Source organism: Semicossyphus pulcher, unplaced genomic scaffold (assembly GCF_022749685.1).
Source record: "Semicossyphus pulcher isolate SPU_LCO1_2020_fin unplaced genomic scaffold, fSemPul1.0.p SCAF_8, whole genome shotgun sequence".
NCBI lineage: Eukaryota > Metazoa > Chordata > Actinopteri > Labriformes > Labridae > Semicossyphus > Semicossyphus pulcher.
This window is the reverse complement of record NW_027211759.1, coordinates 19,058,253-19,078,262: the sequence shown is the minus strand read 5'-3', so window position 1 is coordinate 19,078,262 and position 20,010 is coordinate 19,058,253. Positions and strand designations below refer to the sequence as shown.

General features: G+C 42.0%; 2 protein-coding genes across 2 annotated transcripts; one reads left to right on the top strand and one right to left on the bottom strand.

Moving 5' to 3' along the window:
• Positions 1–1,471: 1,471 nt before the first annotated feature.
• Positions 1,472–16,233, top strand: LOC138612985 (lysine-specific demethylase RSBN1L-like). Its single transcript, XM_069686537.1, has 8 exons — positions 1,472–2,086; positions 2,346–2,471; positions 2,811–3,490; positions 10,830–10,967; positions 11,051–11,193; positions 11,356–11,523; positions 11,753–11,864; positions 13,817–16,233. The coding sequence occupies exons 1-8, from the start codon at positions 1,597–1,599 to the stop codon at positions 15,476–15,478; spliced, it is 3,519 nt and encodes a 1,172-aa protein (XP_069542638.1). The 5' UTR covers positions 1,472–1,596; the 3' UTR covers positions 15,479–16,233.
• Positions 16,145–18,500, bottom strand: tmem60 (transmembrane protein 60). Its single transcript, XM_069686548.1, has 2 exons — positions 18,352–18,500; positions 16,145–18,090 (listed from the first exon to the last, which is right to left on the bottom strand). Exon 2 carries the CDS (start codon positions 18,000–18,002, stop codon positions 17,598–17,600), a length of 405 nt encoding a protein of 134 aa, XP_069542649.1. The 5' UTR covers positions 18,003–18,090; positions 18,352–18,500; the 3' UTR covers positions 16,145–17,597.
• Between the last annotated feature and the right edge of the window lie 1,510 nt (positions 18,501–20,010).

The window sequence follows — 20,010 nt, the reverse complement described above, 5'->3', positions numbered from 1 at the left end:
AATTTTAAAGTGTTGAGTCCAACATTCGCCCAAAGACCAATCTGAGTCATACGAGATAAACAAATCTCATGTTAGAGTAAGCCGATGTCAGTGCTGATGAACAATGTGTACTTCTCCATCTCTAGCAGATTACGACTTCTACTTCAGTGGCTGCAGATATGAACAAAAGTACCACATAAACGGGTGTGGACTAAGAGGGAGGACTAGTTCACAGAACAGTTTAGAGAACTTTGTTTTGGTTTTCTGTCATAACAAACTGATAACATGCAAAACTAGCATGTTTTGAAAGACACCATAAATTCATTGTATTAACATTCTTATTAGATAATGTTGACTTTAAATGAATAATGGTAGTTAAATCTTGGATATAATGGGAAATAGTGACTAACCAGGATATATTGTGCAACATTTGTGGGGGTTACATATTACATATAACCCTATACTGCCACCCAGTGGCTTTGTAAAGGAATATCATTGTTTACAGATTCATTCTATAGATCAGTTATGTGATCAGTTATGTGATCAGTGTGGGCCGTGGCCCCCTGTTGGGCCGTGAAGGTACTGCAGGTAGGCCGCACTAGGCCTTCTAATAAACAGTATTTTTTTAATTACATAAAATATAAAAGGGAATAATTAATCTTAGTTTAAATCAGAATTGCATGATCAGAGGTTTAGAACAATATCTCCTCAAAGACACTGTGCACAAAACTATATGCATGAGGATTTTTGATTTCCAGTCATTTTTTAAAATCTAAGTCCCATTTATTTCTAATCAGAATTACATACAAACGTTTCTGCAATATACTAGCTATTTTTAGTTAGACATACCATGTGTAAATCTGCAAATTACATTAGCAAAAAGATGTTAGAACATATTGCGTTTGAAATACTTTTCCAGTGTATTTGTTGTTAAATCATTAACCTTTATATTAATACTGTTAATTAATACTGTATTAATACTGTAAATTTGGCAACGCTTAAAGGTTTTCATTGTCTTCGATCCCTTATTTATTAATTAAATCAATACACTCTTAATATGAGTCCTAAAATGAAAATCAAACATACAAACAAAAACAAACAACAACAAAAAATTACTTATAAAAGACTGAGGTCTAATCAGCTCATCCTATAGCCCATTAAGTTTCAGTAATTCCCTATAAATGTATTGAATTAATGATGAATGTAATTAATCAAAATCATTAATTATTAAACACTCAGATGTCTAATACAGCCACGCGACATCTATGAATATATTGTTTGCTCAAAATAATTGACGAATTGAGGCAATTTTACAACATGCAATACTACATTTTCACTCTTTTCATTAATTCTTCAGAACTAAAACTGATTAAGAGCTGAACACGTAAATGCTGCCCTCTGTCAGCAGGTCTACGCTGTTATATATTCATGGTAACACTGTAGTCTGTGTGCCTGTACGGTTAGCAGTGCAGTGCTGTATCTTGTCCTGCAGGCTGTAAACAATCCTGTCTGCTGCGCTCCCTCCTCCGTGCGTCGTACGTGACTCGTAAGGCCCCGCCCCCGCCCTGGCTCTCGCGCACCAGTTACGTATGACCGTAAAAAATAGAAACTTCCAAGATGGCCGAGGCCGTGGACTCCATGCATTTCGCAGCAAACAGCAAAACAAATTCCCCTAAACCCCTGATAGCTAAACGGCCGCCGGAGAGCCGACCGCAGTCTTCCAGCGACATTTACCCACCGCCCCCTAAGAAGGTCCGGGTGGAGGAGAAGGGCCTGAAGCACAGGAAACTGAACGGAGAGGTGTGCGCAGGGGAAAAACACAACGGGAAGCAGAGTTGTGGAAGCCCAGCGAAATGGAGTTTCGGCCCGGCCAAGGCGAGCCACTCCACCGCCGCCGCGGTGCCAGCGACTCCCGCCCGGAAAATCTTCAAAATCAGCAACTTCCTCGCCTCGCCCCCGAAAATGAAAAAGGCGAAAGAGAAACGACACAAGGAGAAGGAGAAAAGCAGTGAGGCGCAGCGGAGCTCAGCCGTGAGTGTGGAGAGAGTGAGCCCAGCTAGCTGCCATACAAAGACCGAGAACGGCGACATGAAACTGCTACAGAGAGGTAGGACAACACAGCCAGCCCGCTCACTACACACCTCTGTTTAACCACTTTAGGGTCACATTTAACACTGTATGTGAGGCAATACAGCAATAAAATGCTTTATTAAATTATTACATAATTTCACATTTAACAGGCCCTAGTGTTTATTAGGCCCAGATAGTGAAATATACACGTGGAAATGTTTGCTCGTCAGTTTTGTTACTCAGCATGGATGTAGCAGCGTTTCACCTCCCTCTGTCTTCTCTTCTGCTCTCCTCAGATCACCGTGTGAAGGAGAAAGAAAAAGAGAAGAAAAAGGAAAAGAATAAAGAGTGGAAAAATCACAGATTGCCTCCTTTACATGACATTGCAAGAGAAAACGGAGAGGTGATTTCTCCACAGAAAGGTATGGATGAAAAGTGATTTTATTTTTGAGTTAACTTTGAATTTCACAAATATGTTGGATATGTTTTGCCTTTATACGGTGTTCAAGGTTTGACTGAGGCAACTTTGCTCAAGTCACTTTTCAGATACATTGTGGATATCGAGTCCTGTAAAATTGAACAATATGTAAAAAAAATTAACCTTTTCAAAGAAAAACTTATACTAAATAAAGTTGCCCACATTTGGATGACATTTTAAGCAAATGCAGTTGTTACTTTTGATAGCAACCTCTGCGACATATTAAAGGCCTTAAATTAAGCACATTGTTCTTACTCTAAAAATGTTTTACCCTCCATCACAGAGTCGAAGGAGAAGCCCAAAGCTGGATCAGAGGAAGACCTCCTGCTGAAGAAGCTCAAGAAGAAAAAGAAAAAGAAGCACAAAGATGGCGAGCGGATGAAGGAGAGGCACAGCCGACCCAAAATGTATCATCGCTCGTGCCAGACGGTGTGTTCAGGAGTGTCTCTGGCTCTGCCCGAGTTCCTCAGTCGAATTAATGGAAACAACAACAACAACAGCAGCAGTCTACTCCACACCACTGCAGCACCACAACACCACCAGGATCCTCATGCTGCTACCTCTGCCTCCATCACCTCCATGGTCAGGGAACGGCTCGGCTACAGCTCCCCGCTGCACTGCAGCCCAGCGCCCAGCCTCCCGGGTCTGGAGTTTGGCCGGCTGATCCACATCGAGCAGCAGGCCAACGGAGGAGCATCTGTGGCGCACGCCTACAGCGAGCAGCTCTCCTGTCTGTCTCCTGCTGAGATGCAGCGTTTCGCCCAGGAGTTTGTGACCCTGTCGTTTAGCGAGGATAACGCCCAGGCTGCGTCTTTCGTGATGGGAATCATCCACGGAGCTGCTTCCTACCTCCCAGACTTCCTGGACTACTTCTCCTACAAGTTTCCCACCGCGCCAGTTAAGATGGAGGTGCTCGGGAAGAAGGACATCGAGACGACAACCATGGTCAACTTCTACTCTCAGGTGAGAATACTTTTTAGTATTATTTTTCCTCTCTTGAACAGACAAGTGGTGAGACGGCTCTGCGTGTTAGAGGATACTGAAACGTCCACTTTGATAGTGTGAATTGTCGAGAGGTGTGAGCAGCACAGACTCAGCGGTCACACGCTGAAACAACACATCCACAGATTTCTTTGTGTTTGGAAGTTATCTGAGTGTCAATCTTTGTCCAGACCGTTGAAGGGTAGTGGTAGTGGTAGTTTTTCTCTCTGCCTGGAGCTATATTTACTCCTGCGTTCAAAGTGTTTCAGTACCCAGGTTGTCTTATGGAGCAGTGAGTCCTAATGCTGCGTGTCACATTGTGTTCCTTGGAAAACTACCTTGACAACGCTGGAGTTGTGCTTTCATGTGAGGCAAGGATGATTCTGCTTAAAAATGTTTAGTTTTCTATCTGTGAGTTCAAAAAAGTTGTTTTTTGTAACGGTGCCAGTGAGGATTACTGCGCTGTAGTAGCCTTGGTTCTTGTTAAATTATTTAGTTTTGAGTCAAATCAGCACCGGAGTGTGAAAGTTATAAGTCCTTTCCTAAGTAATGGAGGTTTCGTGTTTTGTTATCTCTTTACTTCTCCGTCAGTGTGTCTGTAGTCTGCATTAGTGAACTTAAAGCTGTTGCATTTTCTTGTTTTTAATGCTTAGGAGTTTTGATTGCTTTCCTACAGAATAGGTTTGCAATATTTCTCTTGTTAATTTCAAACAATGAAGTGCTTTGTCCTCATCTAAAATCCTGTCATATGAGTTAATCTGAAAATATATCAAGAGGAATTTCATGTCACAGATTAGAGAAAATTTATGAACACAAGTACAGACTGTTTGTAGAAAGAGTCTTTCATGAAAGATTTGTATTCAGAAAACGAATGTTTTGTTTTTTTGGTCAGAGTTTACTTCCATGTTTGGCTTCAAACAGCAAGATAGCGCAACACTGAATTATGTTTAAGATCCCCTCGACTTTAAAAGGTGTTCAACATTGAAACGTTTTTTAGTAAGGAGGTGTTTGCAGATACGGAGGTGTCTGTGCACTTCCCTAAAATCTGAGACTGAAATGAACCCGGAGCAGCTACATTTCATACAAAAACAGATCCAAAAGCCAATCACTGTCTGTACAAAACAACACTTGCAACGAAACCTGAAACCTCCTGTGCAGACGGGAGCAGACTTGTTAGTAAAGAGAGCCAGAGTTTACATTACAATAATTAAAGTTTGACAGGACACATGGTGGAGTGCGTAGTTTTCAGCCGTTAATGCGTCCTACTCTGTCACCTGTCATCCTCGTGCAAGCTGGTGGTGGTGGTGGTGGTGGGCGGGGCACGAGGCCTGATCATTTCTAACAGAGGGGAAAGAGAACATGTGCTTCTGTCTCTTTTTACAGGTTTTCTTTTTACTATACTGCATGGAAAAAATATGATAATCAAAATACTGTTCAAGTATTCTTACAAATTAAAAACTATAGATGTTCCAACACTATTTTATCCATTTCCACTATACTGATCAGACACCCGAACCTTTCTTTAAACCGCTGCGTACTACTGACCCTGGATGGATGTTGTCTTTTGGCCTGGCTCAGGTTAAGGTTTTTTCTAGTTTGACAGTCAGTCAGTATCAAAAACGACACGTTGGAAAAACACTAATATTTTTCTAGCTGAAGTAGCTTTATTCAATGTTTTGCCATTTTAATTTCCAGGTCTGTTTCTTTTAGAGGAGGACATCTTCAAAAAAATGTCTTCCTCTAAAAACCTCATGAACAAAGAAATCTGAAGGAATCCCAACCTAAACACAAGCGGAGGAGCAGGAAAGAAGCTGTGCCGTCATTAGTGTCTGCTCAGCTTGCAGCCCCTCCAGACGTGCTGCCAAACATGGTGTTAAACAGCAAACAGTTTACAAGCTCTGACCAATGTTACACTGTCCGCTAGCACCTCACTGTTGTTGCTATACTATCATGACGTAATAAACGACTTAAATAAGTTCTTCTTTGCTGCTCTTAAGCAATAGGTGACACATTGGCACATTCATGGTGCCATCAAACAACAATTGGCTGATGGGCTAGAGCGCTGAAGAAGAACTGATTTATAGTGAAACAAGTAGATTTGTTTTAATCTGATAACTAATTCCTTACACTCTATTTTCAACGTGTCTGGAGGGAGACTTTAACATACAGTATGCTTAAACAAATACTTTATCAATCTAATAATTTATCAGTGATCTATTTCCATGATCTAAGGCACGATAATGATATCTGATCCTCCTGAGTCAGCAGTTTGTTGAATTATTTTTCTAAAGATATAAAATGTCCACCCTGCACCTCACCCACAGTTTCTATTTTAACATCATTCGAACATTTTTTTTGACATTTTGAGAATCATTTAGCTCAGAAAAGGCTGTAATTATTAAGAGACCCCTCACCTGGAGGAAAAGGTTCCTGATGTGTCAGAATCAGGGGTTTCTATTGCACGAGGCTTACATGTGGCAGTAATGGACACAGTCTTACATTTTACATATTGGATTCATTCATGGCACCTCCCAAACAGAGCTGTAGGATAAATTATATTTTCATTCTCAGTGCTGTTATAAACACACCCTTGGCACACACCCTGCCTGAAATTAAATGAATAAGAAAAATCAAACGGGTAAAAAATGGGGCCTTCCTTCCCACCATTCAGCCAATCGGATGACGCTCCAGCCGGCCGCCTCAATTGATTTTGTTGTCCGTTTGCTGGGCACTGTGAGGTTAGCAAGCATGATGGCAGAGGTAGCAGGGGAATGTACGTGACAAAGACCCTTTTATTTAAATAGAACTAAATTTCTGTTGTTTGTGTTGAAACCCAGGAAGTATAAATGTACAACAGCAGAGAGAACTTTAAATTATAACTAATATTGCCATCCCAACACTGTTACCGCACATTAGAGTGCGAATTATACAAATTGTACTTATTCTGCTTTTAAAGATGAACTTAAATTCAGGATTGTGTTAGAGAAATTTTTTTATAGTTATGAAATTGTAAAAAAATCTGTTTTACACCTGGTTTGAAATGACACAAGCAATGAATCAATTTCTGTGAATTAAGGCGACGCAGGGACCTTGTTTTTACTGCCAGTGGACCGATCACGCTTACCGTCGAGCACAGTTATAGCTACAGTCCCTAAAGGCCCATTTTAAGCTACAAAAAACCCTGACATGTATTTTATTGCATAGCTTGTGTGAAGTGCCTGAAATATGTGCAGCAGTAGTTTTATCGCAGTGCCTCCAGGTTGTGTGTCACAGACCCTGGGGGGCTTCAGTCCTCACTTTGACAGTCACCAGTGGTTTAGAGCAGTGGTTCTCAAGTGGTCTGGCCTTAGGACACACCACCACCTCCTTAATGACAAATTGTGACCTGAATTTCTCACTCAAATTTATTTAATGAAAAATTGTGCAGTTTTGACCTGAGGTGGAACAAAACATCACAGTATGATGCTCAACTAACATTTCCAGCAGGTGGCAGTTCATCAGAGGAAAATATTTCCTCTAAGTGAACAGCCTTTTTTCAACATACACTTTAAAAAGTGAGACATAAATGCAACTAGTGCACGGCTCATCAAGTTACAGGAATGTAAATGTAACTGTAGCTGGGATTACGCAATCGAGGGATACATGGAGTGTGAATGAACTACACTGCACACACGTCTTAGGAAACCCATCGCCTTCAAAATAAAAGCACAGTATAGACTTTTTTGCCTTTTGTTTTCAAACACACATCCACGGCCCACTGAAAACAGCTCCCCGACCCACTTTTGGGTCCGGAACCACTGGTTTAGAGCATCCCCTGTTGTGAGGCTGCAACACATTTATTTCAAGTGTCCAGGTTAACCAAGTCAAAAAGATGATCTTGTAGACAGAGGAAGATATAAAAAAGGAGGCCTTTCATTCGTTTCCTTCTGTATCCAGGACACATGTAGGCTCCGGGGGCTTGATGTCCACTTATGGTGACTGTTTGAAACGCCTCCGGTCTCAGGTGTTCATGCTCCTTATTTGTCTTTATTTTTATATTTTATCTTAATGTGAACTTGTTGGCAGTAGTTAAACACTTGCAGGTCGTTAAGTCGGCATCTCGTGTCATTATCTGTCATTGTTTAAAGACATTAAACTTCTTTCATCACTGATGGTATCTCCTGCAGCATGATGTCATCTCACACCACATTTTGTTGCTTATATTTGTGAACATTTGTAACACAGTAACACTACTGTGCTCGTCAAACGTTTTGTTCATAGTGCCAGATACATTTTTGTATCAGAACCTTCTGGTTCAGATTTGTATTATTGGTTGTGATTTTAACATAGTACCAGTAATGTGTACTTTAATTCACAGGTTTAACTGTCACTTATACCCCTTTCCCCCTGAAATTAGCGCTTTGACGCAGGTTTTTCAGACCCGCTTATAGATGCCGATTGTCTCTTTTCCCATTGTCAGTAAAGTATACTCCTGTTGGTCTCTTTTCTGCTGCGTCACCGTCTGACATCACAAATGGGCCCGACCATAGTAAACAGCGTAGATGTTATGTGGTTAGGTCTTTATTGTGTCTATTACTCATTCAGTCTGTTTATCAAACTCGGCACTGACAGATTTGGAACAATGTTCTAGCGCTGCTCGGACGGAGACGGGTGGAATTTGCAGCTGAGATGACGAGGAGTCGCAGAAGTTACAGACGGAGCATAGCGTCGCACTGGAAAGGGGGCGGAGATTAGCGTATTGACACAGGTTTTGTGTTCCCGGGTGTTAGCGGCTGTTCGTTGGTTTTTTGATCAGTGGAAAGCAGCTCTGTACTGCACATCTCCTTTTACTCCTCATGTAAGATTATTTCTTATTTTGCTGTGTGTGTGTAGAGGACGCTGTAATGTCCCAGAGGGGGGATTTGGCTCCCAGACAAGAATCAATAATAATAATAAATACAGAAAAGCACAGCAATGAATTATAGTAAGTGCAAAAATTAAAAAAGAAAACACAGCCAGAGGCAAACTAGGAAGAAGAATGACATGGAGGAAGAGAGGCAGCAAAAGGCAACTATACCAGGTCAAGGTCTGTCATTGTTGTAATTGTCACACAAATAATCCAGTAAAAGCAGCGAGAAGAAGCAGCCAGAAAACAAACACACCAAATGAAATGCTGATTAAAATGCCCTAGATGGATTATAGTAAAAAAAAAACCTTTAGAGCAACCTCCGGGGAGGTAGAGCCTCCATCCTGATGAGAGAAACTTAAACATAGTGTGCAAACATTGTGTGAACGCCTTAACCGTCTGAAACAGTCCACCCACCTGCACAGTATACCTTTGATACACCTTGCAGTATATTGAGATGCAGTCCCACAATCTGAAACTTCAAGTTGTCTCCATCTGCTTCTGACACATAATAAAGGTTTTAAAGGGGCCGTATCTTTTAAATGGATATTCTCATATTTTGATGGGTTTCACATTTTTTGGTGTTTATTGTTCACAGTGAAAAAGTGAAAACTGCATAATTTTGTGTTTTTCCAGAATTACATGTTTTAAAAGGGAGCCTCTGAAATGGGCCGTTCAGAACAGCTGCAGGTTTCTACGTAGAACCTTGCTTTCGCTGAAATTGTCATTCACCATCATTCACCTCAGGCTGCCTTCTCCTGCTAGCTTGTAGACAAGTTGTTTTCGACTAACCGTTCTGATACCTCCTGGCGATTCTGGCTCGTACATATAAGGCCGAATAACCGATCCTAGAGCAGCCATGTTTTCTACAACTTTAGAGTGACAGTGCAGTGCGGCCGCTCCCCCATGGCTACGCGGTCACTCCAAAGACTGTATACTAACCACATTAGAATAATAGAAAATTGATTGCATTGCTGAAGTATGTCCACTTTAAGAGATGTTCAGAGTAATCGTCCCTGCCTCACGTTATCCCCTTCATGCAGCCGCAGTAAAAGACACTTTAAAATCTGATGGACCATCTTGTGATTATCAGTAGGGCTGAAAAGATTTGCCTGTATTAATAACAGTAGGGATAAGTGGTGCCATGTTTCCACAGGGCCGTCTATTATTACCACTCAATTTTATTTTAATTGCTTAATGGCAATAAGATAGAGGTCTAGTTAACAACATGTAATTAGAATGCACAGTCCCATCAACTGGACAGGGGGGTCTGCCACAGGTGGTCTATATCTTATTGACAGTGTTGTGTAAGAATTACTTAACTTCATGGATATTTACTGTCTGTGTAATGTGTCAAATTACAGCCTTTAGATTTGTTGGGAAAAAAATACGTTTGAGGAGGCCCCTGGTTCCTCCTTTCATGTCCTGGAAGAGGTAAACTAGTTTGTCCACATTTACCCGGCAGAAGTGAACTTTGGGTCTTGTTAAGGACGAAGAAGAGCTTTGAGAATAATCCCTCTGATGGTGTGGACGTGGAGGGAGCACAGACAGAGTGCATGTTAGCTGCTCTGCACAGCTTTTTAACTTTTCCAGCAGTTCAGTAACCCCACATCTACATTTGTTTTATTCTTTATTAAGATTTTCATCTTGTTCTGAATCAGTGACAGTCCCTCTTTTTCTTGTCCGTCATCAGCTGGCATCATCATCGCCTTCCCCTTGTGTAAATAAGCCACAGTTTCACGTACCTCGTCGTATTGAACATCCTCGAAGAATGAGAATTCTTTTTAACTGAGGATCATGAGCTTCAGCTTAACTTTTGCCCTTCAGTGCCATCATCACAGTTTTTGTTGTGTCCGTATCTAATCGAGAGTTTTCTGGGTTCATTTTAGAAGTGAGGAAACATTCACCACTGCACACGAATGAGCCTAGCAGATATACATAACATGTATTTTAAATAAGCCCTGTCAATGGACTCATTCCCTGCATTACATTTCCTGAATATACACAGATGAATGCTGAGTCAAAGACTGCCTATGCAAGCCTTTTCAAGTGCTTTGCCATGTTAGATGTTGTTAAATGAAAAATAAGCTCTTACACTTTCTGTGTTGGGCTGTGTTTGTAAGAATCTGCTGATAAGATAAGTATCACAATACACGGATTATAATACAATGGATTAGAATACTTTTTTTTTTTAATCTAATGTGAAGAAAACTGTCAAAGTATTAAGAGCACACCACCGTCTGCATCTAATCTGATTTTAAAAAGTTCCCTCATAGCACTTCTTTTTACTTTATGCAGTCTAAGCAAAGGAATTAACATTTGCCTCTATCAATAAATAATGTGTCGTCTTTAGAAATCGAGTTTAGTTTATGTCAAAGAATAAAGGTTTTAAAACCTGCCGGGTCTGACCCTCCTTCTCCGTGGTCCCTCCTGCAGGTGAAGCGGACATATTCCCAGGGAACGTACCGTGCCGGGGCCATGCGGCAGGTCAGTCTGGTCGGGGCTGTGGACGAAGAGGTCGGAGACTACTTCCCGGAGTTCATCAACATGTTAGAGGAATCTCCCTTTCTGGAGGTAAGTGAACGTTTGTCTCCGGTTTCTTTCTGTACGACTATGTTTCACTGTGTAACTACACATTTTTACCTGTGTTAATACAGCGGACTCTGCCCTGGGGAACATTCTCCAGTCTGCGGCTGCAGAGCCCCACTGAGAGCGATGACGGCCCCATCATGTGGGTCAGACCCGGAGAACAGATGATCCCTATGGCAGACATGCCAAAATCACCCTTCAAAAGGAAAAGGTGGGCTGAAATATTGAGCCGTAAATGCTCTACAGTGCATGGGTGTTATCTCACCAGCATGCTCATTTCCCAAGAGAATAAGTTTCAACTGAAGCTGAAAATGTAAATGTACTTCTCCATCACTGAACAATCACTAATAGCTCACCAATAAATGTATTTCAGGTCCACCAATGAGATAAAGAACCTGCAGTATTTACCCAGAGCCAGCGAGCCCCGGGAGATGCTGTTTGAGGACCGGACGAGAGCCCACGCCGACCACATCGGTCAGGGGTTTGAGAGACAAACTACTGCTGCTGTGGGCGTGCTGAAGGCTGTGCGCTGCGGAGAGGAGTGAGTACACAGTGACCTCTTTTTACCGCGCCACACACAGTTCACACAAATACTCTGTATACTGTATAACTGTACACACTCTAAGCTACCACAGTGTACAAAACCACAACAACCACAGACAGCATGTCCACTATAGTAGGAACTCAATACTTATTTGTGTCTTATATGTGGTCTGTAATAAAGATTGTAACTCAGGTCAGCTAACAGGACTTTGCGTGTTGCCTTACAGCAGTGACGCTGCTGCCCGGATCACCAAAGATGTCGTGTGTTTCCACGCTGGAGATTTTCCAGATGTGGTCATGAGGCTGCAGCTGGACCTCCACGAACCTCCGCTGTCTCAGGTGGGTTACATTTATTAAACGTTCCCAGTAGGATACAGTGGTTTAAAGGGCCAGTTTGCCGATTTTCAACCTCAGGCCTATCATGCTATTATGGCGCGCTTATGCCATTATGGAAGGTAACAATGCAATTTGGCTATGTGCCTTTGGAGGACGGTATCCGCTTCTCCAATGGGCCCTGGAAAACCTCCACCAGACTACGTAAAACGCGTCATCTGTTGGAGGCCAGGGAGCTGCACTTCCTCAATCTTTGACGCCCGCCTCCAATGTCATGTCTTGTTCAAAATCGTCAGGTTTGAAATGCAGACTGCAGACCCGAAGATATTTTAGATGATCCTCCGCTATATTCTCAGCGTTTTTCGGAGTCTGTACCGCTCTGAGCCGTTGCCTGCAGCGATCAATGTCCTTGACTGGAAAACGGTTCTCTTTCACTCCCGCTTCTCTCACTGGGCCCTTCCATTCAGATAGAGGGGCGCAATGCACGCTGGGTGTTGAAGGAATGTAGAATGGGCAAAACCACGAGCTGTTTGTACAACTTTCTCCACAGCTATGGCGCCAATTTCAAATATAATTGCTTCCATCGATTACAGAGAACACCAGCTTTGACTGACAGTGGCTTTTTTCAGGGGAGAATTGCTCCTTAAAGTAGTAGCAATATTTTCTGCTATTTTCTTCTCGTATCATCTTAATGAAATCATCCTTTACAGCTGCACTTTTCATCATAAACTATCAACCAAATGACAGTTATGTTAATGAGGTTGCTTGTTGTGACCAGTCCACAGACGCTATACTGAGCTTGTTTCAGTCATTCTTTTGGTTTTCTGGCCCGAGCTTGATTCACTGTCACTGCTCTTGTATTTAAGCAGTGGGCAGCTGATTTCAGGAAAACGCTTTAATATACCTTCTACACTACGAGACAGCTAGTAAGTATCAAGCTGTTGTAGGTAGTGGAGCATTTAGCTGCTAAAGAGACAGATATTTGTTTTAGTTGGTGGACACTTAATAAAGAGCTAAAGGAGAGTGAATATTGGACTGGATGCATTTGGAAGGTTGTCAGAAACGCCTCGAAATAAATGATACATTTTCCGTCTCTGCTGTATGAAACTGCACACTAACATTGTCACCATATCAACTTTATAAAGGGTTAATATGTAAAGTTCATGTTTACAGCTTGTAGAATTGTCCGCAAGTTTAAAAAGCTTTAAGTGCAAAAAAGAAAATATATTTGCCACATTAGCCCCTTTTACACTGCCAGTTCAAGGCGGGATTATTACGCCTCTGTCACGTTCCGTCTTCTATATAAAACACACACAGGCAGAACGGTGGGGCGAAGTCGTTCCGCCTCTGAGTCGGCATCGGAGGTAGTAACAAAGGAGAAAAGGTGTCTGTGTAAACAGTGAAGCCGGCAGGGCGGAACAGCGCCGTGTATGTGAAGCACGTGCTGTTAGACTTAGACTTAGACTCAACTTTATTGATCCCTTTGGGATGACTCCCTCTGGGAAATTCAGTCTCCAGCAGCTTATACAGTACAATACAATAGGAAAGAATCAGCACACAGAGGGTAAAAAATAAAGATCAAAATATATATATCTATCGATATATATATATATATATAAAAAAGTACACCTTTGTTTACACCTCGCGCACGTTTGCTTCCGCAAAACTGGAACGCTGTAAAAACACACACTGCGGCGGCTTTAGGCCGGCGTTGCTTGGTCCATTGTAAAATGACAAAGGCTGCATGACGGCGGAGCTTCGTTACAGCGCTGAGGCGGAACTACAGTGTTGTCTCTTGGTAGTTTATTGTGGAGCAACTTCCCAGGAACTTATTGTTACCCTGTGCGATACATGATGAGATTCAGTTGTGTTTTTCTTTCTACCATGTAAGAGTTAAATTAGTGCTTATTGCTCATTTTATTGAAGGATGTCGTGTGTTCCCTTCTCTGCCTCCACAGTGTGTGCAGTGGATTGATGATGCCAAGCTTAACCAGCTGAGGAGGGAGGGGATCCGATACGCCCGAATCCAACTCTACCATGACGACATCTACTTCATCCCAAGAGGAGTCGTCCACCAGTTCAAAACTGTGTCCGCTGTCTGCAGTCTGGCCTGGCATATCAGACTCAAACAGTACCACCAACATGAGGAGAAGGAGGAGGAGGAGGAGGAAGAGGAGAAGTGTTCTCCTGGAGAAGTCACACTTCATATCAAAGAGGAGGAGGAAGACGAAGACGAAGACGAAGAGGTTGAGGGGAAGGAGTGTGACCCGGTTGTACAGACAGTGATGAAGCAGGAGGATGAGGACACTGACGGAAGCGAGGGCGCTCACTCACCAGCTCCGACACAGATTTTCAAGGAGGAGGAGCAGGAGAACAGAGCTGAGACGAAGGAGTCACCAACGACACAGTGTCTGCCTTTCATCAAAAGTGAGGGAGATGAAGGTTTACTCACTCACACACTAACAGAGCCTGAAACTGAGGAAGAGGAGAAAGAGGACGGTAAGGGAGGAGGGGGAGGTACAGAAACACTGCAGACGGGCCATGAGGAGGGTGGAGTGGACAGTGCTCCCTTAAAGTCACTACAGCAAGTTAGGAAGGAGAATGATGTGGAGGGAGAGAGGCAGCAAAAGGTAACGATGCCAGGTCACGGTCTGAAAGAGAAAACTAAAGATAACATACCGAGCACTTACAACACACAGCCAATCAAAAAGGAGAAAGACAAAGGAAAGAGGGAGAAAGATGAAAAGGAGAGGGTTAAAGAGAAGAAGGACAAGGATAGGAGTAAAGACAAGGACAGGGATAAAAAGGACAGGGGGAAAGACAGAGATAGAGAGAAGGACAGAGGGAAAGAGCAGGAGAAAGTTAAGGCCGAGGGAGGCAGAGAGGGAGGTGCACCAACGCAGCCTGTGCCGCAGATAAGGAAAAAAGAGGAAGAGGAGCGGACAAGAGAGGGCAGCAAAGCCTCTCAAACCTCCCTGCCTGCAGCGAGAGAGGAGAAATGGGTTAAGGAGTTGGACTCAAAGCCACAACCCCACGTCAAGAGAGAGAAGGAGCACACAGGGAGTGAAAAGGAGAAGGGAGGGTCTCACAGAGAGGAGGCTCGAGACCCCTGTACGCATAAACACAAGTCTTCACACGGGAAGAAGGAGAAGAGCGGCCACAGGGAGGGCAACACATCGGGCACGCAGGTGAAGCCGGGGAGAGAGGACGGGAAGACGGGGGCTCCCAAACCTGCGAACATTCAGATAAAGAGAGAAGGAAAGAAGGAGAAAGACGTGAACAGTAAAGAGGAGAGGAAGAAGTCTGCTCCTCCTGAACACAAACCACCACGGACACTCATCACCTTTGACCTCTTTAAGCCGATGGAGGCTCACCAAACTCTGGCCCTTTCCTTCACAGACAGTCGGCCTAAGAGCCACCATCACAGTGACTCTCGAGGCTCTTCCTCAAAGCCCGGCTCTGACTCTCGGACACTTGTGCCCTCTAAAGGACCAAAAGTAAAGGACTCTGTGCAGGGGAAACCTGCCACGCCCCTACAGGACACTCGGCCACAGCAGCACTCGTTAAAACAGCCCCTTAAAACACACACGCCCCAAACACAGAAAGACTTCTTATTATGAATGTCTAGATGTCTAGTCTTCTTTTTTTACTGTACAACTTACGCCGAGGCTTTGTTAAAGTATTTGAAAATGCATCCTTTCTTCAGACATCGACTGGCCTTTTTTAATTTGTAATAATTGACGAGCGGGTGCATTCCATTACTTTGCTGACACACCAGTGACGCAGTGAAAAGAGGATGCACTCTCCAAGTATTTTATCAGTGCCTAAGAATGTAAGCTAAGTAGCTCACTTCACGTTTGTTAGCGAATGTATGTAGGCTCTATATAAGATGTTATGTGACCCATGTGTCAGTGCCTGTGCACTACTTAGCTTCGCTCTTAAAGCACCTATTTTAGGTACTGGACTAGCCAATCTGAAAACAACCATCCTTGCTCCCTGCTATAGGAATTACCTACGTTCACTGTATCTGACATTTCAGCAAGTCACCGAGCTTACGCTGAGATCCTTTTTGCCGTGTTGCTTTAGTCGATGGGGTTTGTTGTTTATGACACTCCAAAATCAGAGCAAGTAGTTGTTTTCAGACTGGAAGTTGTTTGACTCACACAGGGCTGTAAATGATACTGTATGTACCAAAACTGTACAGTATAGATGTTATTAGCACCAATGTGAGAAAATGTATACAGAAATTGCATATATTTTTTGTAAGACAAGTTTTATTTTCCATAGAACTTATTTATATCATTTACTGTCTGTTTTTATTTGAAACCAATGTATGTGAAAAATTGTTGTAAATACATTTTATTTCCTAAGATAAGACTTGGTAGTGTGATTTATACTCTGATCAGAACCTCTCAATAAATGGTTCAAAAATATCGACTTAGTGTTAATTTCTCTCCTGCATTTCATATAGTTACGGTTTCAACGTTTGTCAGTTTAGCTACTTAAAACCATAGTTTTCAATGCCATGACATTTAGTGCCACCACATATGAACATTCTTCAGTTTGTCAGGATAAAACTTCTGCCTGAGACAAGCTTGCAGTTTAAAGTTAATATAGGACGGCAACATGGTTCTACAGGGAAAGATACAGGTGTTACTAATGGCTCAGTTCTGTTCAATATCTGGCAGAAGTTTATAAATATAATGTGATCACAGGTGAAAATTAATCCTGAGGATGTGCACAACAAATCTGACAGGGAAGTGTATCTGCGAACACTGCTCATGATATCTGTCAAAACCGTACTCTTAAGTTACAAGAGGGAGTTACACTCTAATTGTGAGTGGCAGCGGGACATCCTGTGATGGGTCTCGACGAGGGTTCGGCCCTGACAGACAGACGATGCCATTTGTAGTACTTAGTATTGATAAATACATGTAATACATTGTGTGTGCACCACCACGTGAATGTTGTGAGGATTCACATTGCTTTACAGATGTGTTACTACAGTGACTTCACAAACAGGTATAATATGGCTCACACAGTGCATGCTGTAATGCAGATTTTTGTATAAACAACACCATGTAAGACATTACTGTTTATGTGTACATATGTGCACTCTCACCCACAAAAGTATAACAGTTAAAGGTGGATCATGTGTTCCTTAGTTAGCCAAGATCAATTTCTTAAACCCAGTCTTGACTGGCAGTAAGGATCTAGTTTATAAATCATATTATCCTCTAGACCAGTTCACCTTTACCTTAAATCCTGCATGCTAAAGACAAGTCAGGAGGAAGGAGCGTGATACCAAAACAATGTGAAGGTTAGATTTATTCTAAAGACATGGATCTTTGTGGACTGGTGTATGTAAAATCTTGACTCATAAAGATGCAGGTGAGAGGAAAGGATCCACCTTTCTGACTCTCTTTCTGGTGCAGGTAGCTGATCTGATAGTAGTGCTGTTACATATTCAAAGCTGTAAGCAACAATGTGACGACCTTAACACCCCAGCCTTGCCTTTGAGTCTGTAACCTACTGTGACCTTAAAGTAACGAAAACAGAAACAGTGAATTCTTATTCTAACAGAGAAACTGTTTAATGTGGGATCAATCAGGACTGACTGATCCCCTTTTTAAAGTCATTATTGTCCCTGATACCAACCCAATGGATCAGTTGGTGCATCCCAATCGAGAGATACTGGAGTTCAAAAAGCTTTTCTTCTGTATTGCACAGTCCTCTGGTTCAGTCCCTCCTGTAGTGGAAAACGCTGTGTCCCAGCTCCACCAAGGCCCCACCCAGCAGCACCCACAGAGGGACACACACCACACTGAGCCACATCTCAAAGAGCCTCTCCAGATGGGAGCACAGTGTTAGACAGAAGGCCAGCTTCAGCAGCAAGGCCGTCAGGTACCACAGCCTCCTCTTCAAACTCTGCTCTCCATCCCTGGGGTCAAAGTCCGGCTTGCAGCGCCCTGCCATCTTCACTATGAGCATGAGGATTAGGATTGTGTCAAAGGTCCAGACAGGGAGGAAGATAAGAAACCAGTTCCAGTGAATCTTAGAGTCCAGTTTGAGGACAAGCATGATGAGGAAGATTAGGGCAAAGATCCAGGAGAGGAACACCCGCTGGGCCAGGGACATCTTCATCTACAGAGGACTGGCACAGAGCCGGTGTCACCCACACCAAGAGAGTGAGGAGAGGACTGAGGACCACAGCCAAGGTGACTCACAGGATCTGAAAATAAACAAAAATACAAGACAGCAGGCTCATCTTCATTCTCTTAATAGATTTTATAACTCAGATATATATAATTAAATGTGTACATACATCAAAACTCCCATTAAAATCGTAAGGACATTTATAAATATGTGTCTCGCTAAGAAATCCTTCAGATGTGACTTCCATCAGTGCAGACCGGAAGCTCCTGGATGTTACTAGCTCTAGCTAACTTGTGAAACCCAAACAAAAACATTTGTAAAATAAATAATGTCTTACCGGGCAGACCAGGGGAGATATCCGGTTTAAAAGACCAACTATTACACATAAATAAAAGCCTCCGTACTTTTTAACAAACGACTTAGTTTTAACAGCTAAACCAATCGATAACGGCGAGGAGTTCGGACAAGTTAGCTTTTAGCTTCTTGCCGCTTCTGCTCCAGTAGCGTTGTCAACAGTATCTAGACTTCCGGTTTCCCTTTCCAGAATAAAAGCATGTTTCTAATCACTGGGTGGATTTTATTTTGCTAGATAAACTGCCAATCTTCCGGCAACGCTATTCAAATCTAAAGCATGAGCGTGATGTATTTTATTTTGATTGATAACTGCCGGGATGAGGCTATTACTGCGGACACTGAGTTCATGCCATCTGTACTTTTCCCGGAAATTTTAATAATCTGGTGGGGATTTCACAAAAAATCTTAACTGAAGATTTACTTACTAAATCTCTTACCTATGTCAGATGACCAAAGTTCACATAATGTGGCACAAAAGCTCTGAGAGATTCAAGTAAGTGGACCTTGAGTTAAGATTGCCACCTTTCTAAACCCCAACCTGAGGTGAGTTTATTTAGTAAAAAGTAGGCATGTCGGCTATTTTGGATGATTCCAATATTTTTAGACTTTATATTTTCAAATCAAATATATAGTATCAAAAATCATCATTCATGATCATGTCTGGTTTAAGCTTCCTGAGGTGTTGATGCAATGGAGCCCCAGAGTACAGGTGGCTTTATGGAGCTTGACTGAACAGTAAAATAAATCCAACTGTAGATCCTCCCCTCTCTTTAACAATCAACCATGCATATACCCATGTTTATATTAATCAGGGCAAATATTGTATTTGTAAAAATTGTATCAATACAGAAGACATAAGACGTGTTTTAATTACAATTCAAATTTATTTAATTTTTAATGGGCTAGTATAACAAATTAATACAAAGTACAACTCCATAGACATCATAGATTGTCAAAAAAAGTAAAGTACAAAACGCTTGAGGTAAAACATCGTTTGAAAAAGATTCAGTTAAAAAGCCCTTATTAAAATCTCAATTCATTTAAAGGTAAAAGCTCACTTTACACCGTCTAGCTGTCCTAAAAAAACCAACAATGCACTTTTATTTACATGGTAGTGGTGGTGCAAATACAGTGTGTGAGACGACATTCAGCCAAAATGTTCATGTCTTTTTGTTGAATGTAAACAATAAACATCGTCATCCTCCTCATACTCCTGCTGTACAGAGCTGATGCAGAAAAGCAAATGCTGACACACCGATGTTTGCTATAAGACGAGATTTTTGCATTAGACCTCCATGAACGCCGCTGCGATAAAAACAATTCAAAAGTCCACAAGAAGTCGTACAAAACTGAGAGCAGGAGGCCTCATTACTGTGTTACCGTAGCGTAAACAGAAAATACAAAATATTCATTAAAATAAAAAAAACACAATAAAAATGTAAAGTTTCTGTAATTATTCCATGTAAATGATGGCGTAACATCCATGCAGTAGATCTGGGTAACTGATGCGCTTTGAAAACCTCATTACTTCAATTTGGGTCATTTTGTTTTAATTTCAGTTAAAGCATAATACTGACTTTATTGTATATTTTTTATATTGCCAAAAAAAAAATCATAAAAAGACCAAAACCAACAATCTGTT